At 48.8% G+C, this 27161-nt stretch overlaps 1 protein-coding gene across 5 annotated transcripts in view; it reads left to right on the top strand.

Annotated features, from left to right (window-relative positions):
* GPR156 (G protein-coupled receptor 156) overlaps positions 1-27161 on the top strand; it is a 66657-nt gene that overhangs the window by 15276 nt on the left and 24220 nt on the right. For 3 of the 5 annotated variants that reach the window (XM_084647721.1, XM_084647717.1, XM_084647719.1), the window contains 3 exons: positions 14155-14289; positions 18651-18886; positions 25048-25184. In XM_084647721.1, the coding sequence (XP_084503847.1) occupies positions 18782-18886; positions 25048-25184 (242 nt within the window). In that variant the 5' untranslated portion in view covers positions 14155-14289; positions 18651-18781. The remainder of the gene's footprint in view (positions 1-14154; positions 14290-18650; positions 18887-25047; positions 25185-27161) is intronic. The other 2 variants (XM_084647718.1, XM_084647720.1) reach the window with 2 other exon arrangements.

Raw genomic sequence — 27161 nt, 5'->3', positions numbered from 1 at the left:
CTCCCACCACTACATCACTCTTGTTGCTCACACTTCTAAACTTAATCCAGAGACACTCAGGTTTTTCTGCAGTTTCGTACCGGAGCTCTGAGCAGTCATACTGCTCCCTTACATACAGTGCTACTCCCCGACCTTTTCTGCCCTGCCTGTCCTTCCTGAACAGTTTATAACCATCCATGACAGTACTCCAGTCATGTGAGTTATCCCACCAAGTCTGTTATTCCAATCACATCATAATTCCTTGACATCACCAGGACCTCCAGTTCTCCCTGCTTGTTTCCAAGGCTTTGTGCCTTCGTATATAAGCACTCGAGAACCTGCTGATCGCCCCTCATTCTCAATATGAGGCAGGAGTACTCCCCTCACAGACATTCCTGCCTGTGCTTCCTCCCGGTATCCTGCTTTCCAACTTACCTCAGGGCTTTGGTCTCCTTCCCCTGGTGAACCTAGTTTAAAGCCCTCCTCACTAGGTTAGCCAGCCTGCTCGCAAAGATGCTCTTCCCTCTCTTTGTAAGGTGGAGCCCATCTCTGCCCAGCACTCCTCCTTCATGGAACACCATCCCATGGTCAAAGAATCCAAAGCCTTCTCTCCGACACCACCTGCGTAGCCATTCGTTGACTTCCACGATTCGACGGTCCCTACCCAGGCCTTTTCCTTACATGGGGAGGATGGACGAGAACACCACTTGCGCCTCAAACTCCTTTATCCTTCCCAGAGCCATGTAGTCCGCAGTGATCCACTCAAGGTCATTCTTGGCAGTATCATTGGTGCCCACGTGGAGAAGCAGGAAGGGGTAGCAATCCAAGGGCTTGATGAGTCTCGGCAGTCTCTCTGTCACATCGCAAATCTTAGCCCCCGGCAAGCAGCAGACTTCTCCCGGTCAGCGCGGCAGATAAATGACTCAGTCCCCCGGAGGAGAGAGTCCCCGACCACCACCACCTGCCTCCTTCTCTTGGGAGTGGTGGTCGTGGAACCCCCCATCTCAGGACAGTGCATCTCATGCCTTCCAACCAGCGGAGTCTCCTTCTGCTTTCTCCCCCCAGACATATCATCTGGTCCACTCTCCGCAATGGTACCTGTGGAGAGAACATGAAAGCGGTTAGTTACCTGTGTCCGCGTTGCTGGAACCCGGACATTCCCCCTTCTTCTTCTGGAGGTCACATGTTGCCAAGCTTCTTCACTGGCCTCTTGGCTCCGCTGTGCAACCTGCTCTAAATCTTTAGAGCTTTGTGCCCGTAGAAGCATATCCTGACTTTTGTCCAGAAAATCCTTTGTTTCTTGTATGCAACGCAGGGTCGTTATCTGTTGCTCCAGACCTTCAATCTTCTCTTCCAATATGGAGACCAGCTTGCACTTTGTACAGACAAAGTCGCTTCTGTCCTGTAGAAGAAAGACAAACATGGCACATCCAGTGCAGGTCACAACAGCTGAACCCCCCCCCCCCTTCCATATCACCTTCCTACTATGAGCTTCCTCAGAGAAGTTGGCAAGATGTAAGCCTCACTGGGCTCACTCCAGGCAAACTCCCAGGCAAACTCCTGCTGTGTGCCGCTCAGCTGGTTCGCCGCCGCTCTGGCTATTTTTAAACAGCCCTTCATATCAGCAGCTCAGTGATAGCATTGGCTACTTACATCACAGCAGCCCCCACAGTAGATTTGCCCACTCCAAATTGATTCCCAACTGACCGGTAGCTGTCTGGCGTTGCAAGCTTCCAGAGGGCTATCGCCACTTGCTTGTGAACTGTGAGGGCTGCTCTCATCTTAGTATTCTTGTGCTTCATGGCAGGGGAAAGCAAATCACAAAATTCCATGAAAGTGCCCTTATGCATGCAAAAGTTTTGTAGCCACTGGGAATTGTCCCAGACCTGCAACACTATGCAGTCCCAGCACTCTGTGCTTGTTTCCTGGGTCCAGAATTGGCGTTCCATGCCATGAACCTGCCCAGTTGACACCATGTTGTGCACATTGCAGGGGCCCGTACTTTGTGAGAATTCTATGTCCATGTGCCCATCACTCTTGTCACCGCGCTGCAGTCGCCTCCTCCTCGCCTGGTTTTGCTTTTCTTGCAGGTTATGGTTCTGCATATCCTGCTGGATAATGTGCGCAGTGTTTATAGTGCTCATAATTGCCGCGGTGATCTGAGTGGGCTCCATGTCCCGGTGCTATGGCATCTGCGCTGAAAAAAAAGGCATGAAACAATTGTCTGCCGTTGCTGACTGAGGGAGGGGCAACTGACGACATGGCTTACAGGGTTGGCTTACAAGGAATTAAAATCAACAAAGGGGGTGGCTTTGCATCAAGGAGAAACAGAATGGCCCCCCTCAAGGATAGAACTCAAAACCCTGGGTTTAGCAGGTCGTTGATTTTACAGTGGGAGGGAGGAGAAAATAAATACAAAACAAATATGGTCTATTTCTTGTTTTGATCCACTTCATCTATCTTTATACATCTTGCTGGCAGAAGATGGTGCAGTATGATTGCTGGCCATCATAGTCTCCTGGCTGCTCATTATAAGACGGTGCAGTAGGACTGCCGGCAGGACTGAATTGCCATGAGACTAAACTTAAAAGGGAAATGACCTGGCTGAATCACTCCCATGTTTGCCCAGGCCCCTGACCGACCTCATTGAGGTCGGCTAAAAGAGCACCTTGGAGTACGGCGACGATGGCTACCAGTCATACTGCACTGTCTGCTGCCAAAAGGCAATGAGCTGCTGCTGTGTAGCAGTGCAGTACTGTGTCTGCCAGCATGCATGAGACATACAGTGAGCTGAGCGGGCTCCATGCTTGCTGTGGTATGGCGTCTGCACAGGTAACCCAGGAAAAAAGGCACAAAATGCTTGTCTGCCATTGCTTTCACGGAGGGAGGGAGGGAGGGAAGGGGGTGCCTGACTATATGTATCCAGAACCACCCGTGTCAATGTTCCTCCCCCACTCTGAACTCTAGGGTACAGATGTGGGGACCTGCATGAAAACCTCGTAAGCTTACTTTTACCAGCTTAGGTTAAAACTTCCCCAAGGTACAAATTAATTTTATCTTTTGTCCTCGGAATAACCACTGCCACCACCAAACTCTAACTGGATTTACTGGGAAATGTAGTTTGGACACGTCTTTCCCCCCAAAATCCTCCCAACCCTTGCACCCCACTTCCTAGGAATGGTGAGGATTTTTACCAAACCTATTTGCATAGGTGACCACAAACCCAAACCCTTGGATCTGAGAACAATGAAAAAGCATTCAGTGTTTTACAAGAAGACTTTTAATAAAAAATAGAAATAAATAGAAATAAAGAAATCCCCCCTGTAAAATCAGGATGGTAGATATCTTACAGGGTAATTAGATTCAAAAACATAGAGAACCCCTCTAGGCAAAACCTTAAGTTACAAAAAAGACACACAGACAGAAATAGTCATTCTATTCAGCACAATTCTTTTCTCAGCCATTTAAAGAAATCATAATCTAACACATACCTAACTAGATGACTTACTAAAAGTTCTAAGACTCCATTCCTGTTCTATCCCCAGCAAAGCAGCATACCGACAGAGAGACACAGACCCTTTGTTTCTCTCCCTCCTCCCAGCTTTTGAAAGTATCTTGTCTCCTCATTGGTCATTTTGGTCAGGTGCCAGCAAGGTTACCTTTAGCTCTTAACCCTTTACAGGTGAGAGGATTTTTCCTCTGGCCAGGAGGGATTTTAAAGGGGTTTACCCTTCCCTTTATATTTATGACAATCCGCGACAATGTTTTTGCCCCATCAGGCGTTGGGATTTCTACCCAGAATTCAAATGGACTCAAATGGGCTGCAGGAACTGTGGGATAGCTACCCACAGTGCAACGCTCCTGAAGTCAACTGTTGCCATGGTACTGCGGACACACTCTGCCAACTAAATGCCAACTAAATGCACTTAGAGCATTTTTATGGGGACACACACAATTGACTGTGTAAAAACGCTTTCTACAAAACCGACTTCTATAAATTTGAAGTAATTTCGTAGTGTAGACATAGCCTTAGAAGCTGAAGTGCTTAAGTGAAGAGGCTATTAAACCAAGGGGAAATTTTCTCTTGTTAGCGTAGTTCATCCACCTCCCCAAGAGGCAGTAGCTATGTCGATGGGAGAAGCCATCCTGTCGGCATAGCTCTGTCTACATGGGGGAGTTAGATTGGTATAACTACATCGCTCATGGTGTGGATTTTTCATACCCCTGAGCAACGTAGTTATACCGATATAGGTCTGTAGTGTAGACGTGGCCTGAAATTGGAGACTATGGGTTTCCAGTATCAAAACCCTTTCAGCTATATTCATGTAAATATATCAAAGTGACAGAAGCCCAGAAAAGGAGTGGGGGGGAAGACAACTCACAAACAATAGACGTGCTTTAGTTTTGTGTCCATGTGACAGGTGTGACTCACCACTGTGACGCCCTCTGCTGGATGTCCCAGGACTACAGCATCCTCTTCATGATGCAGCCCTCCGGCTGTGCTGTGCTCTGTGCTCCCCACTCAGGACCAGCTCTAGGCACCAGCAAAGCAAGCACATACCTGGGGCAGAATAATTCCAGGGGTGGCATTCTGGACTTTTTTTTTTTTTTGCTTGGGCAGTTGTGCTCTCAGAGCTTGGAGCAGAAAAAACCTAAAGCCAGCCCTTTCCCCACTTCTGTGGGAATGGCAGTCCACTGTCCAGCCACTTCCCCAGTGGTGAGTTGGGGCCAGGGGGACCTGCACCCACTCACTATTCCAGGTCCTGACCCCAGGACCCTGTAGATGGCAGCCACATGCTGTATTCCCCCTCCAACCCCTTAGTCTACTTCCCTGGGCCACTTCCCGGCAGCCCCAGCACCTTCTCCGCCCATGTCTCAGGGCCTCAGTATGCCAGCAGTCAGCTCACTCTCACTCCCCTGATCCTGCCCAGCACTGCTCTGTCAAAGGGCTAGCTCCTGCAAGGCAACCACTTTTCCCACTACAGGGAGTGACTGAAGCTGCTAGCTCTGCAGCCCTTCTTATATGGGCCAGCCCAGCCCTGATTGGCTGCTTCTTGCAGCCCCTCTCTAATTGGCTGCCTCCTGCGCAGACTCCCTAGGGCTCTATTAACCCCCTATGGGGTAGTGTGGGGCACATGACCCATCACAGTCCCCGTCAGAAGACACAGATACCTGCACATAAACCTGACTCACTGTTGTTAACCTGACACATTGCAGCATTAGTTCAAAAATTGGGGATTGGTCCTGCTTTGAGCAGGGGGTTGGACTAGATGACCTCCTGGGGTCTCTTCCAGCCCTGATATTCTATGATTCAACGCCAACTTGGAGGAAGGGCACCACCTGCTGCTACCACCACTACCACCACTTCGTGCAACACTCTGGGGCTTCTCATTGGTGTGACAGCCCTGTTTTGTGTAGGAGAGCTGACAAGATGGCCGTCTGAGCTTCCTGATTGGAGCCGAGTGCAACAGTGAACTGCAAGTGTCAGTGCACCAGCCCTAATTATTGCTGTGGAGTGATGTGATTTGCACTGCAACACTGGCCATTGCATAGCAAGGGCGTCAGAGCCTTCCCAAAAGGGGGCGGGGCAGGTGCCCCCACCCAGGAGGCCCCGTTCTCCTCTTCCCCCCCTGAGGCCCTGCCTCTTCCCCAGAGGTCCCGCCCCTGGCCAAGCCAGAAGCTGGGGTGGGGCCAAAAGCAGAACCCTGCCCAAGGCAGGTGGAGGGACCCAGGATCCCCACAGCTGCCCACATGGCTCTCCCCGACCTGGCTCTGGCCGTGGGAGGGGCCTCGGAGCCACCATCCAGCCATGATAAGAGACTTGCAGCCAGCTGTGGAGAGCTGCGATGCAGCCCCTCCACCTGCCTGCAGTGGGAGGGGTCTACCAAGAGCAGCCCCTGGCCCTGGGCCCCAACTCAGGGCAGGCGGAGGGACCCAGGCTCCCCACAGCTGCCTGCGCAGCTCGTCCCAAGGCCGGGCTGTGGCTCTGAGGTCCCCCTCCCAGGCCAGAGGCAGGTTGGGAAGAGCTGCGCAGGCAGCTGTGGGGAGCTGGCATGAAGTCGCAGACCTTCCACCTCCACCTGCCCTGGGCTGGGCAAGGACATGGGCTGCTCTCAGCCCCTCTTCATTGCAGGCAGGTGGAGGGTTTGCATGGCCCACACCAGCTGCTGGCCTGGCCGGGGGGCTGGGGCTGCTGTGGGGAAAAGTGGATGGGACAGGCCTGTCCACTTTCAAAAAGTGGGAGGGCTATGGTCCCTGCCCCACCCCTGTTCCACGCCACTGTCACATGGAGTTCTGCTGCTGAGGGCTGCCATGTTGGACTTATCATTGGGGCCTTAAAGAAGCCATCATCTCCTGTTCGCCTGGCAGCTTTCTGAAACTTGATTGATGCTCCTTGCTTTCCTGGGCTTTCATGAAAGGAAGCAGTGTGATTTCCAAGAGTTCTAATTAGAGGAAGGAGAGCAAATGAGATGGCTGTTGTCTTTTGGCAATACTCACATCAGCACTTTATTGCATGCTAATGAGTGCTAATTGTCCTTGGTGACCAGCTTTCATGGAAACAGCACTGAATCCATTTGCATAATAGTGTGAAAGTGTTTTTGAGAGGCTAGGACCTTGGAAAGTTTGAAGAATCCTCTTCCCTTGCAAAGGGGCAGCAGTGCACTGGAACGCAAAGCCTGCTTTGAACTTTGATTCCTGGACAAAGGCTCTGATTCCCTGCCAGCTCTCCACGTTGTTCCTGAAGCAGAGCTCTCGCTAGATCTCTGGGCTTCCACACTTTTTTTTTTTTAACCCAAAGCTCCCTTTTAGATTCATGGATTCTAAGGGATCATTGTGATAAGCTAGTCTGACCTCCTGTGTAGCACAGAACTCCCCCAAAATAATTCCGAGAACAGGTATTTTGGAAAAACATTCAATTTGATTTAAAAATAGTCAGTGATGGAGAATCCCCCACACCTGGTTGGATGGGTATATGGGTGCCCCTTCCCCCATTCCCCCCCAGCCCTGCATCCTGTGTGAGAGGAGTTCCTTTGTTGAGAATTTCTCAGATACTATTTTGTATTCAGTTGCTAACAAACAGCATGGCCCATATGTGCCGCTGCGGGCAGGGCTTGCTTGGGCCGGGGAAGTGTACAGAGAGCCTCCCCGGCTTTCTGCACTGTCAGTCAGATTCCCTGTGCTAGAGAGAATCCCAGATGCCTGGAGAGTTCAGGGATGGTGCAGCTCTGCACAGGTCCCTGTGCAGGGCAGGGAGCAAAGCATACAACTTGGCCCTCTTTGGGGATTGTGAGGCTCACCTTGTTGGAAGAAATTTGGTCTTAGAATAAAGATGTGAGCATATGGGATTCAGACTGCAACTTTTGCTTTCCTTGCTGATAGACGCTCATGGCCGTCTGTTATTAGGTGTGCAAGACTACTGGGGTGACCCCTTCGGGGGACGTCACAGGGTTAACTTATTTCCATTCTAAAGAGCTTGGCCCTGTCACTTGGGACAGGCCCTACTCTGCTAGTGGCCCAACTTGTACCCCAACCAGGGAAATCCCAACCATCTGTGCAGGAACTCCATGAGCTTCTTTAGAGGTTCCTATGAACTTCTTCATGGTGAGGCAGGATGGGGTTTGCCTCTCTGTGGAAGAAACAGGGGCTTTGGCCTCCAGATCAAACAGATCTTCTGAGATATTAAAGTATTGGTGTCTGGGAGATCTGGTAAGGACCAGTGCCACCCATGCGGCAGTCCTGTATTTGCACCAGCTCCAGAGTCCCCTGCCTGCTTTCTCTGGCTCCCTCTCTGTCCACGTGCCTCCACTGACCTTCTCATGGGCAGGGAGAAATCCACACTCAGTGGGACATGATCTGGGCTATTAATATTACATGGATTGTTTGCCATGGGTGTGCCTATCTCTCTGTAGTTCTCTGTGTCCTGATACCATGTCTGTGGGCTCTGGCACACTGTGCATTGGTTAGATTAAATCCAAATCAAACTTTTTCTGCAACAATATCCCTTTTTCTTTGTTCAACCTGTCATCTGTGCACTGGTTTATAAAATTCTACATTGATTTATATAAAAAACCCTCAGTGACTGACCCTGGGATATATAAGTGGGAATTGCTGCAGTGATCTGAAGTCAAAGTAACAATGGTTTGGGTACTCTGATCTATCTTGTCAGCCAGGTAAGCTTGCCATTGTCATAGACAGTCCCTTACACCAAAAAATCACAACAGTATTCAGGTTACTCCCAGTCCCAAAGGGCTAGTCACTTACCCAATGTCAGTTGTGTCTTAGATCTCTCCCCAAAGACAATGCTTGTAGCTGATCCTATAACTATCTAAAGATTTATTTTATTGGAGAAGGAAATGAGTTATTTACAAGATTAAAGGAGGTAAACATAGATACACACAAATGAGTTCCAATCTTAAGTTTAAAAAAGTAATAGAAGATTCTGCAATAAGCAAGTTCTCTATGTCCTTTAGGGCTAACCCAGGCCAAGCACTGGGGATCTTTTGCTTATGTTCAAATCCTTGCCCCTTAGATTTGAAGCAGTGTAAAAGATGCATTTCTTCCTTGTCAGGAAGGGCTTTTTATTCCTTGCCCTCTTCTGCTTTGAGTTGTCAATTCAGCTGTTGGCAGCAATTTGCTTGTACAGCTCCTCTTCGTGGGGTGCGGGTGGGGGGGCAATCAACAAAATCTTTTGTTCTCTGATGTTTCACAATGGTTCGTCTGGTGCTGATGGGCCTCCCTTGGTTGGGCAGAAGATACCAGTTTCCAACAGGAGATGTTATTTCACACTTGCTAATGCTTCTCTCCTGTCTGGTGATTTACAGTTAACAGAGAAAACCTCTTACATATTACCTTATACATGGGCGGCGGGTATCATAGGCATGGGAAGGCTCTGCCTTCCCAAACAGCCTGATGTGTCCCCACCCATGCTCAGGCCCCATCCTGCCTTCTGTAAGGCTGTTCCCTTTGTGCCAGAGGCTGGGGCAGGCAGGCTGGGGGCTGCGGTGCACCCGTGGGGCATGCCACGCCATCCATCCTCCAGGCGTTGGGGCTGCGCTGCCTGCCTGTCTGTCCACCCAGCGCTGGGGCTAGAGCTGGCAGTTCAGCCTGGAGGCAGCTTCAGGGGAGAGGGGGCCGGCCTGCCAGGGGTCAGACTGGGCAGCGTAGCCTGGGGAGGCTGGGGCCGTGCTGTCCGGCACTCGGGGGCTGGGGCCGCCCTGCCTGGTGTGGGAGGGGGCGGAGCTGGGGGCACTAGCCTGGGACAGGGGACAGTGGCCACAGTGGGGGCTGGGCTCCGGTGGGCATGGAAGGGGCGTGGCCTTGGGCAGAAGAGGCAGGGCCGGGCTAGCCAGGGGTTCACCCACTGCCCATGACCTTATATCATGGGATACAGATGTTATAAGTGAAATTAATGCATGCAGCAACTCACACACATTTCTTAAAAGCTTAACACATTCTTATAATTCTAATACCATTTTTAACAATACTAACCCACAGGTGAGCCAGACGGCTTCCAGCTATGTAATGGTCTGTATTCAGTTGAGACTGAGGGGTCTTGGCATGAGCTGACACCTGGTCTGCTACATCACAGCTGGATTCTTGAAAGAGCAGAATTGTGTTGGTATTTGAATGGGATATCTCAGAAGGAAAAAAATTCTGTGTCAGATTGTGGCAGGGGTGCTGCTACAGAAGCCCTTAATCAGCTCCTTCCATTCCTGCCCTAATCAGGGAGACTGAATTAGGGTTGGGGAAACTGCCCTATGTTTGCCTAGTAACTGACCACACCTGCCAGCCTCATTAGCAGGAGCTAGCTATAAGGCTGGAAGGAAGTGAGAGAAAGGGACTAAGAGTGGGAGGTCAGGTTCAGAGGGAGTAGGAGCCTCCTAGTCTGTTGCTGGCCAGACCTGTGGTAGGCCAAGCAGTTGTAAAGCCTGTATATAGTTGGAAACTGGGGGTGGGAAACTGATCATGAATAAAGAACATGGGTGTTGCACCAGACTGAAGTGTCCCTGATTAATGGAGGAGAGGGGCCAACGGCTTGAATCTGGAGGGGTGCTGTGGGTACCTCGTTGCACACACGTACAATTTTTGTCCATAAGCCTTTTAATAATAGGCTCAAATAGGACAACTACTGAAACAGTAGCTTCTCTTTTCACTTAAGAGGTAGCCCTCCTGCTTTTTGGATGCAGAGGTGTGGGGCTTAGTTCCATGCTGGAATGGATACCTCACAAATACAGATAATCCTGTGTAGATGTTTTAATTTACTGGGAGCCAGATTCTCAGATGATGTGAATCAGAATCTACACCAATTACACTAACTGAGAACCTGCTCTTAGGTTCTGTGGCAATATGAGCCTTGATCATCTAAAATAAAACGTAATAATCGTAAGTCAAATCATGAGACCCTTTTTCAGTTTTCACCCAGTTCTTCCTTACACATTGAAGTCCATAAGAGTTTTGCATGAGGAAGGATCCCAGAATCTGGCCATATTTCTGACCAAAGGGAATTAATTTTTATATCGGGGAAGCTAGCAGTGCAGTGGAGAAAACAAAGGAACGTCATGAAGGAAAGGCCATCTATATGCCAATGAACCTGATTTGCATTTAGGCTACAGTTGTGAAGATACATCGCTGTTAAACAGCAGCTAGAAGAAAAGTCTGAATTTTGCACTCACCTCATCTATTGTTATGAGCAAATAAATAATGATCTGCCACCCTTCTGTCCCTCTTCTACAACTGCTAACTGCACTGGACTCATTTCTGGTTGTGCAGCGGAAGCCAATTAAAAATGTTGCCCATGCTAATTGAATAAGGATGCTTGAATAGAAGTATGACCTCATATCTAAAATGGTAATGAGGGCTGTTAAAACCCCACAATAAAGAATTAAAGAGGAAATAGAAGCTAAGGTGATGAGGAGAACCATTGCAGAGTGACATGATGTAATACCCGGCAGCCAGAGCGCTGCGAGAGAGAAAAAATTTAGAGATGTTAGACTTTTAATCCTACTTAATAAATAGACTGGTCCAGTGTCGATAGCTAAACTGTCACTCAGACTCCCATTCAGCAAAGCACTTACGCATATTCATAGGTCCATAGATTTCAGAGCCAGAAGGGACCATTGTGATCATCTAGTCTGACCCCCTGTACAACACAAGCCATAGAACTTCCCCCAAATAATTCCCAGAGCAGATCTTTTGGTAAAACATCCAATCTCAATTTAAAAATTGTCAGTGATGGAGAATCCACCACAACCCTGGGTAATTGTTCCAATGGCTAATTAATCTCTGCTTAATTTTACGCTTTATTTCCAGACTGAAATTATGTTTAATTTAAGCATGCAAGTAATCTCTTCCCTGTTAAATAAAGCACTTAAGACCATACTTAAATTGCATTAAATTTCAGGTGATTGTGTTGCTGCTTGTGTTATTCCTTTGTTTATTTAATGAATTTGTTATTTGCTGGAATGAGATGAATCCCCAAGAAGTCAGCTGCAGCCCCCATGGAAGGATCCAGTATATGGGCCTCCGAAGAAGGGCTCTTTCTGGTGTGCTTGTTCAAGCCACTGGTAAGACCTCATTTGGAATACGGTGTACAATTCTAGTCACCCATGTTTGAATTTAAATTGGAACAGTTGCAGAGAAGAGCTACTAGGGTAATCAGGGGAATGGAGGGCCTGTCTTATGAGAGGAGACTGGAAGAGTTTGGCTTGTTTAGACTAGCAAAAAGAAGGCAAAGGGGGTATGATTTCTCTCTAGAAGTACAGTAGGGGTAAATACCATGGAGGGTGAGGTGCTCTTTAAGTTAACTGACAATGTTGGCACCGAAAAAATGGCTATACGCTGGCCACGAACAAATTTAGACAGGAAATGTAAAGGTTTCTAACAGAGGGGTGGAGTTGTGGGAGCAAACAACATAATTCATTTTAAGAAGAGCTGGACAAATTTGTGAGAGCAGTTGTATGCCAGGGTTGCTTGTGATGGTGGGGGGACAGGCCCAACAACCCAGGGCTCACGTCCGGTTCATGGCCCTGTGCCCCTAAGTGTCATGCTTCAGGGGTCCAGCTGTTTTTCCCCAATGTATTCTGAGAGGGCAAGTTTTAAATATATTCTTCCTCAGAAGGATCAGGGATGACGATGGCTGGAGATGGGACACTGGGCAGGGCAGCCAGGGCTCTGGGATGGCACAGAGTATTCGCTTTCTCTATTCTCAAGCTCATGCTTGGCTGACTGGTTCTTGCTCACATGCTCAGGGTCTAACCGATCGCCATATGTGGAGTCAGGAAGGAATTTTCCCCCAGATCAGACTAGCAGTGACCTTGGGGGGTTTTCACCTTCCTCTGCATTCTGTGGGTATAGGTCTCTTGCAGGATTATCTGAGTATATCTGACTGAATCATTTCCCTGCCATTTCAGGGGCCTCAAGCACTGGTGCACCTTGCTCCCTCCTATTTTGTACCTGGAGCCCGTAATAATCTAGTCTCGTATGGATCTTATTTTCTTTGGTCTCATTTCCATTGTTGGGTTTAGTGGTAGGTGCTGGGTGGCGTTGTGACAGATTTTCGTTACCAGTCTGCCTGGGACCACAGTTGATCAGGCTGGGGCCACAGGATCTTTTTGGGGAGGAGATGACGAGGCACACCAAGTGTCTAAATTTAAAAGCTTTATTAATAAAATAATAAAATAACAACAGAGAGTGTTGGGAACGCTCCCACGTCACTCAGTGGAAGAAAGAAAGCGTTAATGCCCCAAGCCCTAACTCACTTTCATACTCACAACCAAGTCTGTGTGTAATGTCAGAAGAAGGGGGGTGGGAGGTGGATGGGAGTGCTGTCCTGGGCCCAGGCCGTCCAAGGATCTGCTGTGCTCTCCGAGTTGCTCCAGCTCTCAGGAGGGTTTTAAGTCCTGGACTCCTTGGGGGGACGGGGAGGGGACAGGCGGGGAGGTAGTCCACTCAGGGACCTCTGCTTCTGGTGCTCTTTGTGCCAGTCCAAACCGGCTTGCTGTGGCCTCCTCGGTTTCCCAAAACATCCCGGCTCCGGAGACTTTGTTTTCCCTTCTATTGGCCTTCGCTTTCGCCATCTCATTTGCTCTCACTGTTCTCGCTGCTATCTCTGCAGCTCTGCTCAACTTAGTTCTCCTCTTCTCACGGCTGGGCAGCTGCTGATTTCTCGTCAAGCCTGTGACCTTGGGCCGGGGCCAGCGTCTTATCTTCACATGGAGCTAGCTGAAGTGTTGAGTTAACCCGTTCTCTGCTCTTCTTCTTTCTCCCCCCCCGGCCTCTCGTATTCTGCAAAGGAAACTTCCACTCTCCACTCACACATCTTTGACCCTCCCCAAAATGCTTTGCGATGCTTGCAACAGTGTTAGCCACATACAGTGCTGATCTGCCTTCCCTGGAGACTCCCTGAGGGATGGGGGGCCATTGGGGTGTGACAGCGTTGGTGGCCTGTGATACACTGGACGTCAGCCCAGATGACCTAGTAGTCCCTTCTGGCCTTCAACTCCATGACTCTGTTCTTTCCTTCCTGCACCAGAATGAAATCCTGCAGGGGATTCCCCTCTTGCAAGTGCTCTGGCGGCGCAGCATCCCCAGCCCCAGAGGCCCAGGCAGTGTGGCTGGAGCACCTCCAGGTCCTGTGCGGCCAGCCTCAGAATGCCGGACGGTGCGGTCTGAGTGCCAGGTGGGCAGCACGGCCCCAGCACCAGCCACCCCTAGTCCCTGCGGGAGGCAGGCCAGCCAGCCTGGGCCAGCCAGGGCAGAGCGCTGGGAACTACAGGAGGGGGCCTGGCCTGGGGGCGGAGTGTGGGCGGGGCCACGCTAGGCTGTTTAGGGAGGCACAGCCTCTCCCTGCCTATGATACCCTCCAGCCATGTGGACAGCCTTCTAAAGTTCTGCAGCCCTGCTAAATTCCCCACTTCCCCCTTGCTCAGAAATACTCCTGGCTACGAATGATTTAATAACTTCTAGACAATCAGTCCTTTGGGGCTGTGTCTTGGCATGAGCTTGTGCAGTACCCAGCATCAAGGGGCCCCAATCCTGATATGGGCCTCAGGGCACTATTGTGATATAAGTGTTAAATACTAATCATTTAAACCATATGGACCCTAGAGACGGTGCATTTTACTCCATGTGCCATCTCAAATAACTGGCGCCTGTAATCATTGCTGTTCATTTCAGTTACAGGGTTAATGGCCTTCTCTGTGGCCCACAGGCGCTGTCTTCATTGCGGACCTACAGCAGTTTGGGGAGTGGGGAGAAGCTGGGGCTGTATCCATACAACAGTGGAGGAGGCTGCCACCTGGTGATGAAACAGTAAGATTGTCATGTTATTTGAAGAGGATCAATACAGCTGATTTATGCAGACCGGTATAGACAGCTAACAAGAGACTTGGCCTTGGCTGGGTGTGGGGAGGTGGAGGTTTGCACACGTACGGTGTGGGTTCCTGCTGTGACAGAGAATGCTTGTTAAATGGTTGCCACCACACAACTGTGGTTGTGTGTAACAGTGTCACTGGCTGAAAGCCGCCTGGCACACCTCAGACATGGGGGAAATGAGATGAATTTCAAGGTTGCTATTGACAGGTTTCCACATAGCAGCCCTGTTAGTCTGTATCCGCAAAAACAACAGGAGTACTTGTGGCACCTTAGAGACTAATAAATGTATTAGAGCACAAGCTTTTGTGAGCTACAGCTCACTTCATCAGTTCTGCGGAAAAGGACCTAGCGGTGACAGTGGACGAGAAGCTGGATATGAGTCAGCAGTGTGCCCTTGTTGCCAAGAAGGCCAATGGCATTTTGGGATGTATAAGTAGGGGCATAGCGAGCAGATCGAGGGATGTGATCCTTCCCCTCTATTCGACATTGGTGAGGCCTCATCTGGAGTACTGTGTCCAGTTTTGGGCCCCACACTTCAAGAAGGATGTGGATAAATTGGAGAGAGTCCAGCGAAGGGCAACAAAAATGATTAGGGGACTGGAACACATGAGTTATGAGGAGAGGCTGAGGGAGCTGGGCTTGTTTAGCCTGCAGAAGAGAAGAATGAGGGGGGATTTGATAGCTGCTTTCAACTACCTGAAAGGGGGTTCCAAAGAGGATGGCTCTAGACTGTTCTCAATGGTAGCAGATGACAGAACGAGGAGTAATGGTCTCAAGTTGCAGTGGGGGAGGTTTAGATTGGATATTAGGAAAAACTTTTTCACTAAGAGGGTGGTGAAACACTGGAATGCGTTACCTAGGGAGGTGGTAGAATCTCCTTCCTTAGAGGTTTTTAAGGTCAGGCTTGACAAAGCCCTGGCTGGGATGATTTAACTGGGAATTGGTCCTGCTTTGAGCAGGGGGTTGAACTAGATGACCTTCTGGGGTCCCTTCCAACCCTGATATTCTATGATTCTATGCACAGAATGGAACATATAGTAAGATATATATATATATATATATACACACACACACATTCAGATAAGTTGGAAGTTACCATACAAACTGTGAGAAGCTAATTAGTTAAGATGAACTATTATCAGCAGGAGAAAAAAAAACAACTTTTGTAGTGATAATCAAGACAATTGACAAGAAGGTGTGAGGATACTTAATTTAAGGAAATAGATTCAATATGTGTAATGACCCAGCCACTCCCAGTCTCTATTCAAACCCAAGTTAATGGTATCTAGTTTGCATATTAATTCAAGCTCAGCAGTTTCTCCTTGGAGTCTGTTTTTGAAGCTTTTCTGTTGCAAACTTGCCACCCTTAAATCTTTTACTGAGTGGCCAGAGAGGTTGAAGTGTTCTCCTACCGGTTTTTGAATGTTATGATTTCTGATGTCAGATTTGTGTCCATTTATTCTTTTGTGTAGAGACTGTCTGATTTGGCCAATGTACATGGCAGAGGGGCACTGCTGGCACATGATGGCATATATCACATTGGTAGATGTGCAGGTGAATGAGCCCCTGATGGCGTGGGCTAATGTGATGAGGTCCTATGATGGTGTCACTTGAATAAATATGTGGACAGAGTTGGCATTGGGCTTTGTTGCAAGGATAGGTTCCTGGGTCAGTGTTTTTGTTGTGTGGTTACTGGTGAATATTTGCTTCAGGTTGGGGGGCTGTCTGTAAGCAATGACTGGTCTGTCTCCCAAGATCTGTGAGAGTGAGGGATCATTTTTCAGGGTAGGTTGTAAATCTTTGATGATGCGCTGGAGAGGTTTTTGTTGGGGGCTGAAGGTGACGGCTAGTGGCGTTCTTTGTTATTTTGTTTGTTGGGCCTGTCCTGTAGTAGATGACTTCTGGGTATTCTTCTGGCTCTGTCAATCTGTATTTTCACTTCAGCAGGTGGGTATTGTAGTTTTAAGAATGCTTGATAGAGATCTTGTAGGTGTTTGTCTCTGTCTGAGGGGTTGGAGCAAATGCGGTTGTATCTTAGAGCTTGGCTGTAGACAGTGGATCGTGTGGTGTGTCCTGGATGGAAGCTGGAGGCATGTAGGTAAGTATAGCGGTCAGTAGGTTTCCGATATAGGGTGGTGTTTATGTGACCATCGCTTATTAGCACAGTAGTGTCCAGGAAATGGACTGATTGTGTGGATTGGTCTAGGCTGAGGTTGATGGTGGGATGGAAATTGTTGAAATCATGGTGGAATTCCTCAAGGGCTTCTTTTCCATGGGTCCAGATGATGAAGATGCCATCAATGTAGCGCAAGTAGAGTAGGGGCATTAGGGGACGAGAGCCGAGGAAGTGTTGTTCTAAGTCAGCCATAAAAATGTTGGCATACTGTGGGGCCATGTGAGTACTCATAGCAGTGCCGCTGCCTTGAAGGTATATATTGTCCCCAAATGTGAAATAGTTGTGGGTGAGGACAAAGTCACAAAGTTCAGCCACCAGGTTTGCCTTGACATTATCGGGGATACTGTTCCTGACGGCTTGTAGTCCATCTTTGTGTGGAATGTTGGTGTAGAGGGCTTCTACATCCATAGTGGCCAGGATGGTGTTATCAGGAAGATCACCAATGGATTGTAGTTTCCTCAGGAAGTCAGTGGTGTCTCAAAGATAGCTGGGAGTGCTGGTAGCATAGGGCCTGAGAAGAGAGTCCACATAGCCAGACAATCCTGCTGTCAGGGTGCCAATGCCTGAGATGATGGGGTGTCCAGGATTTCCAGGTTTATGGATCTTGGGTAGCAGACAGAATACCCCTGGTCGGGGTTCTAGGCATGTGTCTGCACAGATCTGTTTCTGTGCTTTTTCAGGGAGTTTCTTGAGCAGATGGTGTAGTTTCTTTTGGTAATCCTCAGTGGGATCAGAGGATAATGGCCTGTAGAATGTGGAGTTAGAGAGCTGCCTAGGAGCCTCTTGTTCATATTCCAACTTATTCATGATGACGACAGCACCTCCTTTGTCAGCCTTTTTGATTATAATGACAGAGTTGTTCCTGAGGCTGTTGATGGCGTTGTGTTCAGCACGGCTGAGGTTATGGGGCAAGTGATGCTGCTTTTCCACAATTTCAGCACTCTATGTAGAAGTTCAGTCTGTTGTTTTGACCTTCAGAAGGAGTCCAAACAGAATCCTTTTTGTAGTCTTCGTGGGAAGGATTCTGTGGGTTAGTATTTTTACAAAATCTAGACAAGCAATTTACAACACAAATTTCAGAGTAACAGCCGTGTTAGTCTGTATTCACAAAAAGAAAAGGAGTACTTGTGGCACCTTAGAGACTAACCAATTTATTTGAGCATGAGCTTTTGTGAGCTACAGCTCACTTCATCGGATGCATACTGTGGAAACTGCCAGTTTCCACGGTATGCATCCGATGAAGTGAGCTGTAGCTCACAAAAGCTCATGCTCAAATAAATTGGTTGTCTCTAAGGTGCCACAAGTACTCCTTTTCTTTATACAACACAAACTTTGCTTCTCTACAAAGCAAAAAGGACACTAAACTATCTAAACTACTACATGCCACAAGGAACCACAACAGTGGTTCCCTTAACCCACCCAGCAATATTGTTAATCTTTCCAGCTATACTCTTAGCTCAGCAGAAGAGTCTGTCCTATCTCGGGGCCTCTCCTTTTGTCCCTCCGGGCCCACGAGCATGATACAGTTCTGTGGTGACCTAGAATCCTACTTTCAACGTCTCCGACTCAAACAATATTTTCAACACATCTCTGAACAACATACTAACCCACAGAATCTGACATCAGGAATCATAACATTCAAAAACCGGTAGGAGAACACTTCAACCTCTCTGGCCACTCAGTAAAAGATTTAAGGGTGGCAAGTTTGCAACAGAAAAGCTTCAAAAACAGACTCCAAGGAGAAACTGCTGAGCTTGAATTAATATGCAAACTAGATACCATTAACTTGGGTTTGAATAGAGACTGGGAGTGGCTGGGTCATTACACACATTGAATCTATTTCCTTAAGTTAAGTATCCTCACACCTTCTTGTCAACTGTCTTGATTATCACTACAAAAGTTGTTTTTTTTTCTCCTGCTGATAATAGCTCATCTTAACTAATTAGCCTCTCACAGTTTGTATGGCAACTTCCAACTTATCTGTATGTGTATATATATATATATATCTTACTATATGTTCCATTCTGTGCATCCGATGAAGTGAGCTGTAGCTCACAAAAGCTTGTGCTCTAATAAATTTGTTAGTCTCTAAGGTGCCACAAGTCCTCCTGTTCTTTTTAAGGTTGTTATTGTCACTGGAAAAACGTGAGCTGCTGGAGGAACTTGGCCCAGTGTTGGCCTGCCTTCCACTGCAGGACTGACTGCTTTCCCGCTGCCCAGAAAACAGGGCTGAATGAAGACTAAGGATGTGCTATGGAGCCTGGATTCAACTGCTCTGACTTGTGTGACAGCTACTCCAGTTGGAACAGCCAGGCACGGAGGCAGAGGACCCTGCGGGATCTCTGCACGATAACGATTGTACGTACCAAGATGGGGACTGGGCTGCTCTGACCTTGAATGCCAGGTTCTACGCAGAGGAATGAGTTTGGGGGCGGCCTCTGAGGAGGAGGAGCACATTAGAAAACTTCCTAGGGGAAACTTCTCCCCACTGGGAGTAAGGACTCTTGGTTTGTGGAGCAGTCTCCCAAGGGAAAGGAAGGAAACCCCAATACTTATGGTCTTTAAAACTTGTCTGGGTAAAAGCTTGGCGGGTAGAGTGTAAGGAATCAGCCTGGGGAAACAGCCAAGGAATTTGAAAGAATCTTTCCCAGTGAGCTAATGTGAGTGTGGAACAGAAATGACGTTCCGTCCCCTTGACCTCCCACCTTCCCTGGAACTTCAAAGTGCCTGTCAAATATTAATAAAGAGGGATTTAATTAAAAGCCAAAGCCCATAATAGATTGTACCACCCCTCCCCTGCCCCGTAAGTCATTGAGCTCTTGGGGATGACACAGGAATGGTCTTAGTTGGCTAAGTCTATTTTGATATAATTTTGGAAGAAGAATGTAAGCCACTGTTGCCAGTCTGGAGCTGCTGTCTGTGTGCCTGTCAGCGTTCACGTGGGCCCAGCTGGGCATGAATGCCACTTGGCCTTCTACTGAACCCCGTGCTAGCCCCCACGCTGACCCTTAATTAGAAGATTAAAGCTCTTTGGCTCCCCTAGCTCTGGCTGCTTTATTACAACTAATATTCCCCTGTCTGGGCCATGAGTTATACTCCACTCACCTGCCACTGAAATGCTCTCCCAGAGTTCAGAGCCCTGGGACCTCCAACAGAGCCAGGATTGTTTTTGGTGTGTGTGTGGAGGAGAGGAACAGCAGTGCTAGGCTTCCCCAGCTGGTTCCTGAGATAGAGTTTGCAGCCATGCTTCAGTCAGGGGCTGCTCAAGACAATCTGCTGCCCTAGGCAGAACATCACTATGACCTCCACCCCCACTACTCCCTTATAGCAGCATGCTCCTCCATAAACAGGCTGCTCTGGAAGGACCCCCACTGGGCTCCACCAACCCTAAGGGCCAGCAGCCCTGCCCAGCCCCACCCTGCATTAGGGATCTAGCCCCAAGAGCACTCGCAGTGTACGGCTCCATCTGTTCCCCATCTCCATTCAGCTCTGGTCCCCCATCTCGAGTGTACCCCTCTGGGTGTCAATCCAAAATGCCAGGGGAGCTGCACCAGATCGGGGGGGGAAGCCATCCTGATGTGAGGCTGGGGGGGAGGGTAGCTATTCAATACATGGGTGGAACAATGGGGGATAATACAGGGGGACTGGAGTCTGGACAGGGGGTGGGGATGGGGGCCAGGACATGGGACAGATGGGGTGGGGTTCAGGACATACCAGGGGGACAAAAGGGCTAGGGGAGTAGGACACAGAGGGAAGAAGGGGGGCTAGGAAAACAGGGCCAGGGAGTAGATCATGGGGCAGATAGCGTGGGGGATAGGTCACGGGGCAGATGGGGCAGGATACTAGAGAATGGGGCGAGTGGCTTGGAGGGGAGCATCCCAGGACAGATAGGGTTGGGAGGGCGGCAGGGCACAGTGGGACAGGACCCTGGGGAAGGGGAATGACTGAGGGGGCAGACCTCAAGGCATCAGGGGCAGATGAGGTGGAAGGTAGATGTGGGGGCAGAACCTTGGGAGAGTAGATGGGCTAGGATAGGGGGAGAGATGGGGCCAGGAAGGCTAGGACAGAGGGGATTAGGACGTGGGGTGAAGTAGGGGACAGCTGGGGAGTGGGTAGTATGGGGGGAGGGACAAGGGACAGATGGGGGACATGGGGTGTCACATACCTGATTGCCTCCTGCCCTGGAGGGCCCCTCATCCTCGAGCTTGCCTGGGGAGAGACCAGCAGCAGCTCACAGCCAGGCCCAGCTACTGCTGGGCTGGGCCCTCCAGCTGTGTGCTCCATGCCAGGGCTTCTGCACAGTCATTAATGCACTTTGATCTAGTCCCTGTTTCAGAGAGGAGGAGATCAAAGTGCATTAAGAAACTGTTAACGCGCATCTGCAGGGTCTGCATGGACAGTTAGTCTGGGTGGGGTAGATTCACACCCCAGCTTGCCATGCACTAATTAAGATTTTGGTCTACACTAACACTTTTGTCGGTAAAACTTTTTTTGGTCAGGGGTGTGAAATAAACACACACACACCCCCGTCTGACATAAGTTTCACCGACAACAGCACTGGTGTGGACAGAGCTATGTTGGGCGGGAGACACTCTCCTGCCCACAGATCTACTGCCACTCCTTGGAGGTGGTTTAATTATGCTGGTGGGAGAGTTCTCTCCCATTGGCATAGAGCGGCTACCTGGGAGACAGTACAGCGGCGCAGCTGCAGTGGTAAAACTCTGCTGTTGTAAGGTCTGTAGTGTAGACACAGCCAAAGTGTTCATTTAGAAATCTGCCACCCTAGGCAGCTGCCCAGCTTGCCTGTGTCCAGAGTGGCCTCTGGGCTTCAGGCATAGCCCAGAGGGGAAAGGGGATGACTCATGGATGGACTGATGGCAGCTCTCCATCAGCAACAAACCACTCTGTGAAGTACAGTAACATCAGGAGGTGGGTGCTACCAGCATCTTTCATCCCTACATTATTGATACAAGTCACTTTTCACCATGCTGCTGGAACAAAGCTGTCCTAAAGCTGGTGCAAAAGGCCATGGGAGGATCATGCCAGTGTAGGGGGGTCTGTCAGTAGCATCAAGCCTGTGTCATGGCTACTCTGCCCTCCTCTCCTCGTCCCTGCAGCCAGTGTGGAGGGCAAGGACTGAGTGTCATGGCCTCCCACTGATCCCTAGCTGCTATATCAGCCTCTTGGGGCCTCTGACAGCTGGCACAAATTAGAGCAGCTTTCAGACTGCTCTGATTTGTGTAGGGGGACCAGCTTTGTACACAGCTGGCCTAGGATCAGGAGAGCGCAATGGTGACATAAAGTCAATTTTGATCTTCCTGTGTGCTCCTGTGCTGTAGCCAGGGATTGGGGCCAAAGTGCAGCTATGGCCCAGAAAGTGACTATGTGAAGCTTCTCAGTTCACAGATCTGTCCCCTGGATATTTTTTTAATAGTAAATGCTGGTTTTATTGCTCCAAGCCAGTGTTTACTCCTGTTAGCCCTAGGAGGCAGAATGGACTGCAGCTATGGAGGAGTGACCTGAGCATGTCTGCCTTGTGTATAATTGGGTGGCTAAGGTCTCAGCAAAAAATGTTTATTTCTAGTGATGCTGAAAGAGGTAGAAAAAGCCAAGCCTCATTCTCAGATCCCTGGGGGAGAGTTTGTGACAGCAGCAGCTGGAAAAATAGTCTTCTGCCTTGCAAACTAAGCACATGCGATCTGGAATCTGGGACCCTCCCCATGCTATTTTTGGAGTCTTTTTCAAGGTGCGATTCTACTCTCAGAAGTGACCCTGTAAAAATGTTATTCTGGGCTCCATGTTTGTCTCCTGATGTCTCCAGATCAAATGTGCCCAGTTTCAAAATAAAAGGATTTTTGTTCTAACCACAAATAAACTCAGGGACCTGAGAGTCAAGCTGGGCTCTTTCCTTCTCACGTGTTATCCCCAGGAATGAAGATTCTACAGGTTATATAGGGTTCTTAGTTACATCTCTGCACTCCTGTTGCCTTCAATGAGTTTGCACATGTGTAACTAACAGGAATTTAATAAACAAGTCTGCTGGCAATGCACAAGAAGGTATAGCTTCAGCTCCCTTTCTTTGCTGTGTCCTGGTTTTCATTGTTCCCCTGGTATCTTTTAGAGGAGAACTGAAGTGTCATTTCAATAAATGTAAAAACTGTTTTAAGATCTCAGTAACAGACTATACGTATGATATACACAAATAATTCCATTTAAGGAATACTGATTGGGACTGTAACTTTTCATCTAACATAGAGGGTTGCTTTTGTTTTGTTTTAAAGTGGGGTCAGTTTACACATTTAAAATAAGGATATTTTAATGATTTGTTTTTCAAATTGCAATCAGATTTTTTTTTTAATTTAAACTTCCTTGTATGTAATATTGAGAAGCACCAGCCAATGGAGCTATAGCCAGAGTAGCATCACTGTTCAAACTGAGGCCAAGTCTACACTACACGCTTACATCAGTATAACTGCGTCGCTCCGGGATGTGAAAAATCCACCCTCTTGAGAAACACAGTTATACCGACCTCACCCCTGGTGTTGACAGCGCTATGCCGACGGGAGAGCTTCCATAGCTACCACCTCTCGCAAAGCTGGATTAAGTACCCTGATGGGAGAAGCTCTCCCGCCGGCGTAGTAGTGTCTCCACTAAAGTGCTACAGCAGCACAGCTGCACCGGTGCAGCGCTGTAGGTGTAGACAAGCCCCCTGCAGTACAGAAAGGGAGAAACAGCATCAATGGTGAAAAGTCCATTCGTTTCCTCCTGATAAGTGACAGTGTCATTTGTCACACGCCACTAGAGAGAAGCAGTGTTTCTATGTGCTTTTTAACTGGACAGTTACTAGTAATAGTCCTTTGTGCTGGGCTGGCACTTCTCATATTCAAAGCACTTTACGAAGCCTTGCCTGGGAGCACAAGAGAGAAAAGTAGGAAGCCTCCCTCTTGCCCTGTGCCCCACGTGCAGGGCCCAAGTGCAGTTGCACTCCCTCTAATCTCCTGAGCTCAGAGACTGCTCCCAGCTGGTGCCCCGTGGGGCACAAGAGGAGGGGAGGCCAGGGCCTTTCCTTCTTTTGTGACTGCACAGTTCTTCCTGGCTCCCCTGCTCCCCATCCAAAGCACACCAAGGCCCAGTAGTCACAATCTGGCCATAGCTAGTCAAGCTTCACAATCCTGCTCCTCCTTCCCATGTCCTCAGAAGTTACCCTGATTGGCTTGTTTGGCTTTTGGTTTTTTAGGCACCCACCCAGCCAATACTCATCCCCATCTCTTTGTCCTTCCTGCCTTCTCCAGCCCCCTGGTAGCACCCCTCTCCCTGCTTGAAAAGCACTATAACCTGATCCCCTCCCACTGCCATTCCCGGCCTGATGGGCACTCCTGACTGCTATCCTCTGCCACCTCCTCTGGTTCCCATCAGTTCCTTGTCTGAACCTTAAGGAGTTGAGATCCTAACTCACCTCTTCTGCTCCCCAGTGTGTCCTGACTCGGCAGTTTGCTGAGGAACTGGAGAAGATGAGGTGTGTAGCATCTGCATGCTGGGGAATCAGGGCAGGGGTTTTCCCACAACAGTTTAGGTGGGTCAGAACTGGACTTGCTCCTTGCAATGGGTAGCCCTCCTTTGTGACCCAGCTAGTGCCACCAAACCCTCAAGGCTGGTTTTCAGCTGTTCTCCCTCCAAGAACAGCTGGTCAGGGTGTGGGATGAAGCCTGGGTGTGTACGGGGGTATTTGTGGGTAACCCTTTTGAAAAAGCATTCACCTTCCCCTGCAACTTCTCTGCACCTGCTGGCAGCTCTGCTCATGATGAAATCAACCCGCTTGATTACACAATAGGGGCATGGTGAAAGCCTGGCTCCCCTTGGACGCCTGGCTGTGTGCATCATACTTCTAGAAGGCCTGGCTGGCAGAAAGGTGCAGTGTCTTGCCCCCTTGTGGTGGTGCTGGGGGCTAAGGGAACATGAAGCCCTTCTCCTATGATACATTGGACTCCTCTGAAAGATAGTGGAGAAAATGAAAGATTGGTCACATTGGCCCAAGGCATCTGTACAGGTTCTAATATTGGGCCATGGAGGCAGAGGACTTGGTGAAGGGAAAGATGAGTTCAGATGTGAATGGGATTTCCCTCCATTACTGTATTTAATCACAAACTGAGTGTGCAAGTTCAGTGGATGGTGAAAGGCGGCAGACCTCAGTTGGGGAGGGGTGAAAAGTGCCAGACTGAGAGACTTGCAGAGTGAAGTCTGTATCCATACAGCAGGCAGCAGCAGGGCAGGCAAGCGGCTCCCCTACGCACACACCTCCCCTGCCAGCGTGCCTTGTACTGGGAGGGCTGCCTGTAAGGGTGAGATGGGATTTCAGCTTCCGTGGCCCATTCGGTCTCTGGTGCCAGTGCTGAGACTGCCGACAAGGCATCAGTCAGTGCCAGCGGTCGTGGCATTTTTTACAAGGCGGCCACTTCTCTTCTGGGAACCCCCCAGATTTCCCTCCACACCTACAGTCTCCACCCTTTGCCTTCTCTCAGACGGCCTACGACAGCAGCAGTAAGACCTTCCCCTCCTTCTCGGCTGCCCTCCTGGGAGTTGTGTGGACCTTCCTCACCGGTGGAGTCCTGCTGGCTCTTTTCTTTCTTGTCTTCACAATTCACGTCAGGAAGAACAGGTGAGTGACGCATTGTTTGGTTCCATCCTCCATTATGGAAGTTTCACACTAGCTAGGAGAACAATTTCCAGGGCTCTCATTCCTTCTGCTCCCCACCATAAGCTGATCATCAGCTGGGGGTCTGGGAGGCATTACCCCTCTGGGATAGAATTGGACCATTAGGGGCAGTTATGCGGGTCCTACCTACCTCTGTCGCATCCAGCGTGGAGACAGCTGGAGACAGAATGACATGGACTGTGGGTCTGACTTTGTAGGGTAGGGAGATGAGCTACTGGACAAGCCGACCATAGGCCTGATCTGCTGTTGCATCACTTATGTTCCTAAGTATTGATGTGAGTGGCAGCCAAGGAGTGAAGGTGCTCCATCCTGTTTCTCCCTTTGGCTGGGGTGACCGCTCACACCACCATCTCTGAGGTCGCCATTGGTGATCCTTAGCAGAGCAGTCAGCAGAGGTGGGACGAAAGAGAGGTGATTCCCACCTTCACCTCAGAGTCTGAGGGCATCACTTCAAGCCATGCATCTAAGGGAGTGAAGACATCCTAGTTTCAAACCATACAAAATATAAGAATGGCCAAAGTAGGTCAGACCAATGGTCCATCTAGCCCAGTATCCTGTCCTCCAACAGTGGCAAATACCAGATTCTTCAGAGGGAATGAACAGACCAGGACAATCACTAGTTGATCAGTCCCCTGGTGTCCAGTCCCAGCATCTGGCAGTCAGAGGCTTAAGGAATCCCAGAGCATGGGGTTGCACCCCGGAGTATCTCGGCTAATAGCCATTGATGGACCTGTCCTCCATGAACTTATTTAATTCTTTTTTGAGCCCAGTTATAATTTTGGCCTTCACAACATCCCCTGGCAATGAGTTCCACAAGTTGACTCCTCATTAGGTGAAGAAGTACTTCCTTTTGTTTGTTCTAAACTTGCTGCCTATTAATTTAATTGGGTGACCCCTGGTTCTTGTGTTATGTGAAGAAGTAAATAACACTTCCTTATTTGCTTGCTCCATACCAGTCATGATTTTATAGACCTCTATCATATCCCCCTTTAGTTGTCTTTTTTTCCAAGCTGAACAGTTCCAGTCTTTTTAATCTCTCCCTACATGGAAGCGATTCCATACCCTTAATCATTATTGTTGCTCTTCTCCATACTTTTTCCACTTCTAATATTATATCTTTTGTGAGATGGGGCGACCAGATTGGCACACAGTATTCAAGGTGTGGGCATATCACATATTTATGGAGTGGTATTATGATATTTTCTGGCATGTTATCTATCCCTTTCCGAATGGTTCCTAACATTCTGTCTGCTTTTTTGACTGCTGCTGCACATCGAGTGGATGTTTTCAGAGAACTATCCACAATGATGCCAAGATCTCTTTCTTGAGTACTAAAGGCTAACTAAGACCCCATTGTTTGTTGGGATTATGTATTCCAATATGTATTACTTTGCATTTATCAACATTGAATTTCATCTGCTATTTTGTAGCCCAATAACCCAGTTTTGTGAGATTCCTTTGTAATTCTTCACAGTCTGCTTTGTACTTAACTATCCTGAGTAAGTTTGTATCTGCAAACTTTGCCACTTCACAGTTAACCCCTTTTCCCAGATCATTGATGATTATGTTGAACAACACAGGTCCCAGTACAGATCCCTGGAGAACACCACTGTTTACCTCTCTCCATTCTGAAAACTGACCATTTATTTCTACCCTTTGTTTCCTGTCTTTTAACCAGTTACTGATCCATGAGAGGACCTTCTCTCTTATACCATGACTGCTTAGTTTACTTAAAAGCCTCTGGTGAAGGACCTTGTCTGAGGCTTTCTGAAAGTCCAAGTACACTATATCCCTTGGATCACCCTTGTCCACCTGTTCGTTGACCCCCCTCAAAGAATTCTACTAGATTGGTGAGGCATGGTTTCCCTTGACATCCAGGTTTCCTTCATGACACAAGACCATTCGTGGTTTGGATATAGG

The sequence above is a fragment of the Lepidochelys olivacea genome (genome assembly GCF_965140295.1).
Source record: "Lepidochelys olivacea isolate rLepOli2 genome assembly, chromosome: 1".
In the NCBI taxonomy this organism is placed as follows: domain Eukaryota; kingdom Metazoa; phylum Chordata; order Testudines; family Cheloniidae; genus Lepidochelys; species Lepidochelys olivacea.
The sequence above is the reverse complement of the archived record's forward strand: the minus strand, read 5'-3'. Positions and strand labels throughout refer to the sequence as shown.